At 45.7% G+C, this 12022-nt stretch overlaps 1 protein-coding gene across 8 annotated transcripts in view; it reads right to left on the reverse strand.

The window, feature by feature from the left end:
• Positions 1–5023: 5023 nt before the first annotated feature.
• The window catches only part of PAK1 (p21 (RAC1) activated kinase 1), an 89202-nt gene continuing 82203 nt past the window's right edge, over positions 5024–12022 (reverse strand). For all 8 annotated transcript variants that reach the window (XM_064644855.1, XM_064644859.1, XM_064644852.1 and 5 more), the window contains 2 exons: positions 11569–11706; positions 5024–10306 (listed from right to left, as the gene is read on the reverse strand). In XM_064644855.1, the coding sequence (XP_064500925.1) occupies positions 10220–10306; positions 11569–11706 (225 nt within the window). In that variant the 3' untranslated portion in view covers positions 5024–10219. The remainder of the gene's footprint in view (positions 10307–11568; positions 11707–12022) is intronic.

Below are 12022 nucleotides of genomic sequence, written 5' to 3' on the forward strand. Positions count from 1 at the left end.
GAGACTCAGGGTAAAGCAGAGGCACCGTGCAAATGGGGAGCAGCAGGTTTTGCAAAATGCTGGCAAACCTCCACAGAAAACAGGGCCTGACCCTGCTCCTGCGTTCTGGGACATCTCCTTCACCATCACTTCTCCAGCTGCTTGAATTGATCAGAGTTATTTTTAAGCCCACTTGGTCCTAAGAAATGATCCTGTCCCTTCCTGAAGGATGGCAGTGGCTGTGGATAATGTTGCAAAGCCCAACAAGTTGTGCCAAAGACATGGCAGTTTCTTTGGAGTATGCAGCCCACCAGATGCAAAGCTTACCCCTATTTTCAGAATATAAACTCAAAAAATGACCTTGTGTAGGCAGAATTGCCAGGCAAGTCCTCCCGAGTCCCGGGGTTCAGTGAGGGTCTCTGAGTTTTGTTCCTGAGTGAGCAACATTGCTCGGGTGGACAGCAAAGGAGGGCCAGATGGATTTATCACACAACCTAACTGTGGGGAACCAGCCCCACGGCACAAATACAAGCCGTGTTGAGTGGATGGAAGGAGCTTTCACATCGTTCTCAAAGCAACCGGCAGGGGCAAACTCTGCCTCTCACAGCTGTTGCTGCAGCAACTCCGCGCCGCCCGCTCTCCCACGGCTGCTGGCACCACAGCCAGGCTGATACAGCCGTGTGCAAAGGGGGAAAGGGGCAATTCTCACCCTTCTTCCATATTTTATGGCTGTCCTTTATGAAATGACATCATTTTGTTCTTTCCTGGCAGAAATTGGGGAATCGCAACACACGGAAGAGGATGCAATTTGAGTTACCCTGAGGGGCCAAGGGAGTCCCAGAGGGGTAAATCAGATGCAAGGACCAGTGAGGAAGAAGAGGGTGTGATAAAACATCCCTTGGCCAAATGTTTCTGTGTCCAAGAAACATAATGTGGCAAACATTGCTGGAGGACCGTGACAGATCTCAGGAGTGAAACACGTCAGAGTTTTGTTTCATGAGCACACAGGCAGTTGCTCTGTGCTTCCCTCTCCTGCCTCATCCCCCTCTTTTGTGGGTGAATCTCGAGGCCCATGTTAGCCACTACCCTGATGGTTCTCTTCACCAGAGTGGTGAGAACACCTGCTGCTCCTCAGTGGGGATATTGCAGCAAAGTCCCCCACTGTCCCAGGGTTATAAACCACCCTTCAGGGAACTGAGCAGCCTGTGAGCCCCTGAGCCCCAATGAGTTTTGTGGGGACACAGAGCCAGTGTCCCATTTAGGACAATCCCATTCAGGCTCTTAAAACTCTCCTGTGTTCCATGTCTCCCAGCCTGGGCTGTGCTGCTTCTACTGTGGCTTTGTCACCATGGAGCCTCTTGAGTGACACTTGTCATCACCAGGATGAGCCCAGAGACCTCAGGGGGTGCTTCTTACCCTTCTCATGGGTGGGTAGCATAGGCAAGCAGAGCCAGGCTTGTCAGTGGGCGCAACTATCAATGAGACCTCCCTTCCCCAGCACACCAGTGCCAGTGGTGACATTGCCAAAGCTCTTGCACACGCCTGGGAGCACCCAGCCCACCCTGCCTGGTACAAGGTGACACCTGAGCTGGATGGTGCCTGCTGTGGGGACGCCACCATCTCTCTCTGCCCCAGTGTTACCACTGATCTCTTGCCGGTCCTTCCTGGGCTGGCACCTACCTAATGAACTCTTCATGGTGGCAAAAGAAATAGGACAACTTATGTGTCGATCCCTGGACTGGGCTATTCCCAAAGCTTGGAGTACTTCGGAGTGACTACAAAACAAAAAGACTTTGAGTGAGAGGTGGGGTTAAAGCCTAATGTGGTTAGGAAGTGTGAAGAGTAGAAGTAGTGGACTCACCATTCATGCAGCCATGAGGTTGGGGAATGAGAGGGAGTGGGGCTGGGGGGAGCAGTTTGCCTCCCTGTTCACTGCCCTCTTGTGCCAGAGGTTCCCTCCCCTCCCCCCTTCGTGCATATCGCTTTCCACTGGTGAGAAAAGAGAGGGCTGTTACCTGCCCACTGCCCTCCAGGGCATGATCCAGGCACTACTGAGCCTTGGACATCATTACAGCTGTACATGTGGCCAGAAGGACCCTGACCTTGACTACCAGAAGATCTGTTAGCCCCAGATTTGTGCAGGTTAGTGGTTTTAGGGCACAAGGTGTGGGGTGAGGGACAAGTCCTGTTCCCTTCACCCCAATTGCATTCAGAGGGGACAAGCCTCTGCTCAGCAGCACCTCACAGCCTCTCTCAATCCTGCCAGCCATCGTGGCGCAGTGGTGATGTGCCCCTTCTCCCTTACCAGACTTAACTGGTATGTCAGCGCAGCCCTGGCCCACCAGAAAGTTCCACCAGACCTGAGGAAGCATGAGGGTGTTGGCAGACACCCTCCCTGTCGATGTACACAGAGGACCCAGCATTAGGGACCTGTGCCGGGATGGGAGCAGAGGGCCTGTCCTTGATGGTTCACACGTAACTCATGGCCTTGGCAGGGGAACACATTTGCCTTACGAGGCTGCTGAAACCTGTAAGTGTAGATAATAACACCAAAATGCAAGAGGAGCAAAGCTGGAGTTGGGGTGATCACAGGGGAACAGGCATACCGGCACACCAGATTCCATGTCAGGACAATCTCCTTATCCATGCTGATGTGCCCCGGCTCCCTCCAGCGTTCATCCTCCAAAAGAAACATAAGTTTCTTTTTGTGTTGCTCGTGGAAAATGAGATACATAAAAGGAAAGGAATCTTCAGTGCCGGGAGGGGGCAGCACAGCCCTGGGAATGGGGAAGGTTCAGCAAGCCCAGGCAAGCTCCCTGCTCACCGTGTTCAAGCTACAGACAGATCCTCCTCAAAATGAGCTTCAGAACCAAAACTTGAATGTCTTCCGGGTGCTGCTGAAAATGAGGGACCCAGGCAAAGCATCCTCTGTGTGAGGAGCTGCAGTTTTCCCTGCAGCATGTAATAAAGAGCACCTCTTCTCTGTCGTACCTAAAAGTGTATTGCTTCTTCTACTGCTAATTCCCCCACTTCATTCCCAAATAAACTAATATCCTGCAGTTACAGACAGAATAACTGCTCCCACTAGGATTTAGCTGCCAGTTTGCTGTGTCTGGCTCAGACCTGAAGCTGTGTGTTCCCCAAAGCTTTTTCCTATCTTTCCTCCCCTGCTCCCCTGTCTGTAGATCAGCTGGTCTAACACAGGGCCTCATCACCTTGTGTACATCTTCAGACTTAGTTACCTGACTCCGAAATTAAAAACTATTCATCTATCCAATAAGCCTTCACTAATTATTTATTTTTAAATTTGGTTATGAATTCACCTACAAGAAAAGTTGTCTTAGCTCTGAAGAGCCCTCAGACAAGTTATACTTCACTAAAATCAATGCCAACCATTTGTTAAAGCCTTGACATCATTCATTCTCCAACATCTCCCACCCCCCCCATCAACTGCTGGGCAGCTCAGCCAAGTTCATCTCAAGAGAAGAAGCCTCCAGGACAGAAAATTCTCCCCAGAAATCATGGGAAATGGTAGCTATTTAGAAACAGACTGTGCCCTCTCCATGGGGCAGGAGGTAGAGCCACCAGACACCCAATGCATTAGTATTTTTAGGGGCACTTTGCGGGGTACATTCCTAGGAGCAAAGTTTGCCTTGTACTCTGCTTTGTGAAGCTTTGGAGGAAGAGGGGTTATTCAGCCTGGAGAAGAGAAGACTCCATGGAGACCTTAGAGCACCTTCCAGTACCTAAAGGAGCTACAAGAGAGCTGGAGAGGGAAATTGGACAAGGGCATGGAGTGACAGGACAAGGGGACATGGCTTCAATTTGACAGAGAGCAGGTTTAGACTGGATATTAGGCAGAATGCACAGGCATAAATTGCCCAGAGAAGCTGTGGATGCCCCATCCCTGCAAGTGTTCAAGGCAGGTTGGATGAGGCTTTGAGCAACCTAGTCTAGTGGAAGGTATCCTTGCCCATGGCAGGGAGTTGGAACTAGATGATGTCTAGGACCAACTAGATTGGTCCTTCCAATCCAAACCATTCCATGTTTCTATGAAGGGGAGGTGGTGACAGCCCAGTTAGATTTCCTTCATCTAATGGGACAAAGACATCCAATGTGGGATGCTACACCCAAAATCCCAGACAGTTTTGCTTCAGTATTCATCTTGCTCAAGAAATGGGGCCCCTCATCTTTGCAAAAACCAGCCAGATGGTTCTCTCTGCTGGCTTTCCTGAAAAAAGAGGTGTTGGAAAGCAGTTTTCAGCCCCAGAATCTGTTCTGGGCAGAGGGGATTTTAATGAAGTAACATGAATTATCTTATTCTAGTTGGTTGAGTTCCCTGTTCAAGGTGTTCCCTTTTCTCCCAGTGCCTTCTCTAAAACCTGGCTCAGCACCCAGCTTGGCAGGGCTTCTTGCTGCTCCTCAGCCCCACATTCCTTAGATGACCTTAGAAAGTCCTCTCACCATTGGGTTGGGTCTCTTGGGCTTCAGAGTAAAATATCCAGATCAGATGTTTTACAAGCAGATGAAGTGCAGAAGGAGGGGGTGTGGTGATGCAGATGACCTCCCCAAATCATGATGTTCCTGCTCCCTGTGACAACGAGGCACTTATGCAAACTAGTCTGTAGGATGATAACCTCCTGCTCTTGTCATTAATCTCATCCCACCAACCCTGAAAGAAAGTGATGCTGTGGTTATAGGTACCTATTCCAGACTTTCCCCTGATTTCCTCCTCCATACTGGAAGCCCCAGACCAAGCTGTACCTCAGAAAAACAAGCATCCAAGATTCTTCCTCTTCAAGCTGTGGTCTAGATCCTTCTCCCAGTCTGCTTTCCAGAGCATTAACTGTGTCCAAACAAGTTAAAATAATTGGTGAAAATCACACTTGCTGCAACAGCTTTTAGTGTAGTCACTTTGCTCAATCAAGTAAGACCTGATTAATCTAAAATAGGTCAGAGAAACACAACCCCTCCTTCAAGCATCCCCACTCATTTCTAATACCACTGCAAGGGGCATTGAAATAGCAAGTCAAGGAGAACCGAGTAATTAATTAAGGTTTTATTTAAGGTTTCAATTCTATTTTTAAAGTGGCTGAGCTGACCTGGCACATTAAACAAACCCAGCAGTACAGGAGAGTTACGCCAAGACAGCATGAAGAGAAATACATTATCCAACAGATTTTAAAACTGCAACAGCCCCTTATTTCCAGATGGGACACGACACAAAGACATCTACCAACAGCAGAAAGCTGCAGTCAGAGCAAAAAGCCTTCTTTACAAACACAAAACCAAAGCTGGGCAGCTGCTGACATGATCCCAAAGCGTGCTGATCTCAAAAAGACACTGTGCCGATGCTGCAAGGCAGAAGGGAACAAGCTGCTTGTCATCCACAGAAGCCTGAATTAAATTCATTTCTGCCATTTCACATACCCATGAAATCTGGCCTCTCTCTTCAGTTCCTTGGCACATCAAGGCCATCTCTTCCATTCTACCTCCCACTTTTCCTTTTCAGCTAAATTTTGTCGGGCTGTGACTCAGAGCCATGTTGCTGCTCCTGTCTCCACTTCCAGTATCTTTTCCTTTCCTAGGCTCCTTTCTGCTCTCCTCCTTCAGAGATGCTGCTGCCTTGAGATGCAGCAGGCTGCTGTGGCACTCCTTGAATTTCCTCAGCAATTGTGTAACTGAAGTTTTAAACCTTGCTTCATCCTACCCCTTGGGCCAACTCTATCTGCTTCCCACTGCTCCCTGCAGGTTCCATTCTGGCAGCAAGTTTCTGTCCAGCTCTCATCTGTACTGCAGTTCTGTTATTGTTGACCGTTCCCTGTCAAAGCTGGCAGCTGCTTCCCCAAGATCCCATCTTTGCCACTGTGAGTTGTCATTAGCAACAAACTATGAGATCCTAGAGCATTCATTATGCATACACTTCATCCAGTTGGGCTTTCAACCCCGAAATACATCTACAGGCTCTCTCAGTTGAAATAAGAAGCCATTAAAAAGTTTCATTTTTTGGTGGGAAGATGAATGGAGAATGGCTTCACTTTTAACAATTTTAACATTGAAGATGTTGCCATTCACCATACAAATGGACTATGCAAGCTCTGTATTAGGAATGGGGTTTAAACAAATATTATTCTTGGAAACTGGTCTGGACCAATTTTGCTGTCAGCCAAGGAGTGCAGGTTCTAAGGAAGCAAGTACCTACTAGAGACCATTGCAATCCATTCTTGCACAGTACCCTGCTGCAAATGTGCCCTACTTACACCAACCCGCCGCATTTTGAGAGACAGATGGATTAGGATACTAACAGAGATCTCAGCTAAGAAGAGACAGGCTTTTACGCACCTCACATTCCTAACCAGGCAACATTCTCAGGACTTTTTCAAAACCAACCCCTAAAAAGAGGCATCAAGTTGGCAACAAAACACTGCAGCAGTTCCTTTGCAAAACAGTGGCTTTTGTGGCGATGGTGTTTACCCCCCAAGCTTCTTCTCGAGCCCTAACCAGATACTTTAAGTCAAGTAAGTGTCTCCATGGAAACCTCCTTTCTCAAGAAGCCTCCTTGCTGGAGAAATCCCTGCACCCCTTTTGTTTAGAAGGGGAAGGCAGTGTGGTAGGAGCATAATGCCTGCCTAGTGAAGAACCTGTAACGACTCATCAGTCAGATTTATGTCCTTTGAAAACACATCCATTCAATGAAGACATTTTAGGGATGGCTAAAGGTGTGCTATTGCTGCTGCAACTAGCTAGTTCTGCTGTCCTCTCCACCCCTGCCCCGCCTCTTCACTCTCAGCCCCATTGAATCATACAGTATCCTGAGCTGAAAGGGACGCACAAGGATCATTGAGTCCAGCTCCTGGCCCTGCACAGGACATCTCCAAGAATCACACCATGTGCCTGAGAGTGTTGTCCAAATAATCTGCCTTCTTCCCACATGGTCTCCATACCCTCCTCACACACAAACTCTTGGCCCCAAGCGAACTCCAAATCAGTTGTTTGTTTAAAAAAAAACCACCCTAAAGCTGAAGTAATAAAAATCAATGCCCATTTTTGAAATACAGGAAAAGTCTTATTGAAGCTACCAATTGATACTTAAATAAGACAATCATTGTATTTAGGAAAAGAGGATGAGTTTTAGCCTTTCCCTTCACCAAGCCCTTTGTAAACTGTAGAATGTGAAATCATTTCTGGTATAGGATTGCTTGAGATCCTTCAAAAAGGAAACCAGTTTTCCAAAAGGACACTCAGACAACTGAATATTTAATGTTCTAATAGAGGAGAGAGACTTCAAAATTAGCAGGCAAATAAATAATTAAGGGCTGTGATTAAAAATGGTTTCAACTCAGGTGAATCAGTTAATAAAGAAAGGGGGTAAAAAAAAACCAGCAAAGGCACCAAAGAAGTTGTGCAGTTGGAGTTGCTTTCAAATAACAGCAGAGACAAGATATTTTCAGAAAAATAAGCCCCAGAGGTTAACTTCTAAGTCAGAGAGTTGCTATTTAAGAGCCCTCTGTAGAAAGGAACATGCCACAGGGGACTCTGAAAGCTAACACAGGTGCTGGTGCCAAGCGACTCACAGGTAAAGGGAAGGAAAGGATGCATTTCAGAACAAATAGAAAAAATAATCCCATTCTCCTAAGATTAAGGTAGCTAGAAAATTTTTTTAAGATTTTCTGAGAACAAAACATGATGTGTCTGGTAACTGGAAACTAGGTCCAGGCACACTGTAGCAATCGCCTCCTCTTCCCACCTACCCACCCATCATGACTGGGGAAAAAACAGCCTGGGACAAGATGACACACATGCATGGCCATCACACTCTTGCAGCTTCCCAGTGGAGAAAGAAAGGCTTTAAGCAACCCCTTTCTCAAGCAGCTAACAGAAACCAGGCAGGACCGATTCAACGTGGAAGTCAACAAGACAGAAGCACATCACCAGTGTAAGAAGCATAAACAGTCATTCGCGTGGATCCCTTTCCATTGTGCAACAGAGAATCCAGAGGATTATTAAAACATACACAAATAACCTCCTCTACCTTTAGGGAAATTTAGCAGAAATCTCACTGCAGAAATATAAGCTCCAGTGCATGCTTACAGGTGGGGCACATGGGCATTAAGTTCTCAATCAATGGGATGCAGAGGATGGAGTAGAGAAGGGAATTAAAGAGAAATTAAACACATTGTGGATCAAATTTAACCAAATGCTGTCAGAAAAAAAGTCATTTGCCAAATTTGTAGGACCAGTCCTATGCGATTTTATAGCAAGAGATATCTAGCCACTTATTCTTTTCTTCCCATATATGCCATCTTGAGTCTTCCAGAGGAAATATAAGCAAAGGTCCTTATCAAAGGGAATTATTTAATGGTAATAGCATTCCTTCTGCAATCTCCACCTAAGCTCCAATCAATGTCATGCTCTTCCATACATCATATCCCTCTCCAGGTTGGCAGTTCCAGTGTTTTGTCAGAAGAATGCATCCTTGGATACAAGCTTTGTGAGAGGAAACTTACTATTACAGGGAGACGAAATACATATACATAACAGGGAGAGAGGCTGCAGACTGGGGCAAGACTTCACACTTCAGCCTCATGTCAAACAGTAACCACTTTGCAGCACAAAGCAGAAGGCCCCTCAGAAGCAAAAGAGCTCACAAACTATCTACACCCAGTAAAGATGATGTAAGAGCTGTCATGTACTGTGGAGCCAATAGGAAAAATATATTTAATTAAACCCCAGGTGCAGGGAGGAAAGGGCTGAGCCAGCAGCAGGTCTCAGCAAGAAGAAGGAATGAATTTTTGTGCAACACAAGTGCTTTGGAAAGAGATGAGAGGTTATTCCAGAACAGTTTAAACTCACCCCATGCATGACCAAAGCAGCACATAGAAAGCAGGTTCCCCAGTTATAATACACATTTTTTTTATCCCTTTTTTCTATGTGTAAAGTTACTCCCTTGGGAGCCACTTGCTATTCCAAAAGACTACAGAAGATGGGGTAAGAAACAAGGTTCTATTACTTCATCCAAAACATTCAAGCGCCCGTTGACCGTACAAGCAACAGCCCCTCCAACAGACTTGCCTGGTGACAAGGAATTCTCCAGTTCTCTCCCAGCCCCAAGTTAAGAAACACAGCAGTCGTTTTATTAAAATTCAGTACATAGTCGAACATAAGCCCAGTGTTTACAACCAATCCCTCTTCTAGTAGTTCCAGGTTTCCTGGTATTTTTACAAACTATTAGCAACCAAAGGTATCAGTAGCATAAAGAAACCATCATTTTAAAAAAATTCATGTCCCCACATCTCCAAGAAGAAAGCAGCTTCTATGATGAGTTTGTTTTCCATTGGACTTGCTCTAAGAAACAAGAGTTTTTAACATATTTTGCAGGCCAATCTTATCTTTAGAACAGTAATTGCTCGGTTTGCTTTAGCATACAGGGCAAGGGTCTCTAAAAACCTCACAGCACAATAAAATAACCTCAAAAGAGCTCTCTGTCAATTTTTTTTCCTGTGATTTACCTTCTAAAACAGAGATTTCTGAGATGTGTTTAATTAGTTGAGTTGACACTAAAGAGGAAGTGGGAGGGGAGCCCAATTCACACAAATTGGCAAAGAGATCATCCATGAATTAAGTTCTCCAATGGCTGCAGAAAGTACACAGAGGCTTTGTCCATGCTCCCTCGAAACATCCAGCAGTGCTGCAAGAGAGATACACCTTCACATCCCTGTTCCCCTCTCAGTTGTTACAGCTGTTCACATTGCTGCTGCCTGCTTCCTTCCCTCCTCAAGTCATCCAAAGCACAGAGCAGCCTTGGTGGTGTAATAGCAGCTTGGCAGAAGCAGGAAAAGTGCAGCCAGCAAAAGATTTAATTTATTAAGATAAACATGGTCTAAGGCTCCACATTATTTTTAAAAATAAACACAATAAGAAATATGAAAACAAACTGGCTTCACTATGTGTAGGTCATATTCAGACATTCTCAGAAAGATCTTCTCAACCATACAAAATATTCTTCCCCTCCCATCCCCATCACGAGGATGGAAAGACAGTTCACTACATAAGATCAGCCATGTCCCTCTTGTGTGCCCTTTCACATTCAGTGAATAATACCTCTGCCACCCTTCAGGGCAGTCAAAGTTTTAAGAACACCCCTGTGAAGAAGGAGCAGAAGGGGAGAGGGGCAGGTAATTCAGTCTCTGAAATGAACATCTAAAAGTCTTGACACGATGACTGTGTTGACTTCACCACTTTAATGGTTGTTCTTGGCTGCCTCTTTAGCTGCAATAATCAGAGGAGTGAGACTAGATAGAGGCTTTGCAATTTTCAGGAACTGATGCTAGGAAGAAACAAAAAGAAAATGGGTTAAATTTTTAAGAACATGCCCCAGAAGCCTTGCAGCTGTTCTAAACCTAGACCCATATGAAGTCTAAGAACCTACTTCAGTCTCTGAATAGGTGAAACCAGAAGCTCTGTTACCACCACAAAATTTCAGGGCTTGCCTGAAGCGATGAAGAGATTTGCACCCAACACATGCTAAATTATCCAATGTTTGCACATGTTCAAGATCAAGCAAAACTCAGCATCACCTAAGGCAACGTGCTTCAGAGATGGAAAAAATAAAACAGTAAAAAAACAGAGGTTGCAAGGTACTTAAAAACAGGCAGAAGTGTTGCAGTCAAAATGTTCTCCTGCTCCAAGGAACAGGACATAACCGATCTCTCACATTTTAGGACTGGAAAGTCAATGAGAAAAAGTGATCTTTCAACTATTGCCATTCTGCCAGTCAGTAAAGTTACTTGCACTGGGAGTTCAGACTAAGACACCAGGTTTTCAGTGAAATATCTGATTATAAGGCGGTGAGGCACTGGAACAGGTTGCTCAGAGAAGCTGTGGCTGTCCCAATTCTGGAATTGTTCAAGGCCAGGTTGGATGGGGCTTTGTGCAACCGAATCTAGTGGAAGGTATCTCTGCACATGGCAGGGGCAGTGGAACTAGAGGATCTTTAAAAGTCCCTTCCAACCCAAATCATTCTATGATTTAGATAACTCACAAGCTGTGTTCCATCACCTCTGTAAGGAGTAGTATTGGGTAAAATGTGGTAACAGCAAACTGCTCCACTTAAAGCAAGCCATGCACATTCCAAAGAGCTTTGTGATCTCTCCACCAGACAGGAGACAGCCAGAACATCCGATAGCTAGAAGCCTTCCTGCTGTCCAAATCAGAAGCATGACAAGACCATGACAACACATACAGATGTCATGGCCAGCTGTGTGAGGAAACCATGGGAATTAAGGGCTCAGCATTTGGCAGGCCTGGGGCATAGCTATTATTTCAGGTTGGACACAGAACATGCTGTACAGCTGCTGCTAGTAGCCAGTACAGCATAAAAAGGGAGCAGTCTGTTAACATTTTATTATAGATGTATGTTTGGGGGTTGTTGTTTTTGGTTGGCTGTTTTTTCCCTGGCAGGTTACCTTAGCTGTGCTTCTGCCTTCAGCTGATGCAGTATTTAAGACCTCAAACAAGATCTCACCCTAAGCCTGGCCTCACTCGGGGTAACGTGATTGTATTGGTTCAGTCTTGCTGCCCATCACCTACCTGTAGCAGCTCTTTTGCAGAACCTCTCTTTTCCACGTCCATTTCAAGACAGCGATTTAAGAAGTCTCGGAATATGGGTGACAGCTTTTCTGGATTCTGCAGCTCTGGAGTCCCATTAGTAGCGATGAGATACAGGGCCTAATGCAAAAACAAGCACCAAAGAAACAGGAGGTTAGATTCCATCTCTGTATTATACCCATTTCACTTCTCCCTCTCCCCAGTTCAATGGGGAGGAAAAAACCCCCACCTTATCAGGGTGACTAATCAATGCCTAAGTTTCAGCAAACAGAATAGCTGCCAGCCCTATTTTTTTGTGGGTGGGATCCAATCCTTTATTGTTTTACCCTCTTAATCTGGGTTTAGATCCTGCAGCCCTCTCAAGGGATTACAAGGACAAAAACAACATTCCAGACCCTGTTTACACAGGGAGGTTAACTGGCATGACTCTACCAGT

This window comes from Pseudopipra pipra, chromosome 2, assembly GCF_036250125.1.
Source record: "Pseudopipra pipra isolate bDixPip1 chromosome 2, bDixPip1.hap1, whole genome shotgun sequence".
Classification (NCBI taxonomy): domain Eukaryota; kingdom Metazoa; phylum Chordata; class Aves; order Passeriformes; family Pipridae; genus Pseudopipra; species Pseudopipra pipra.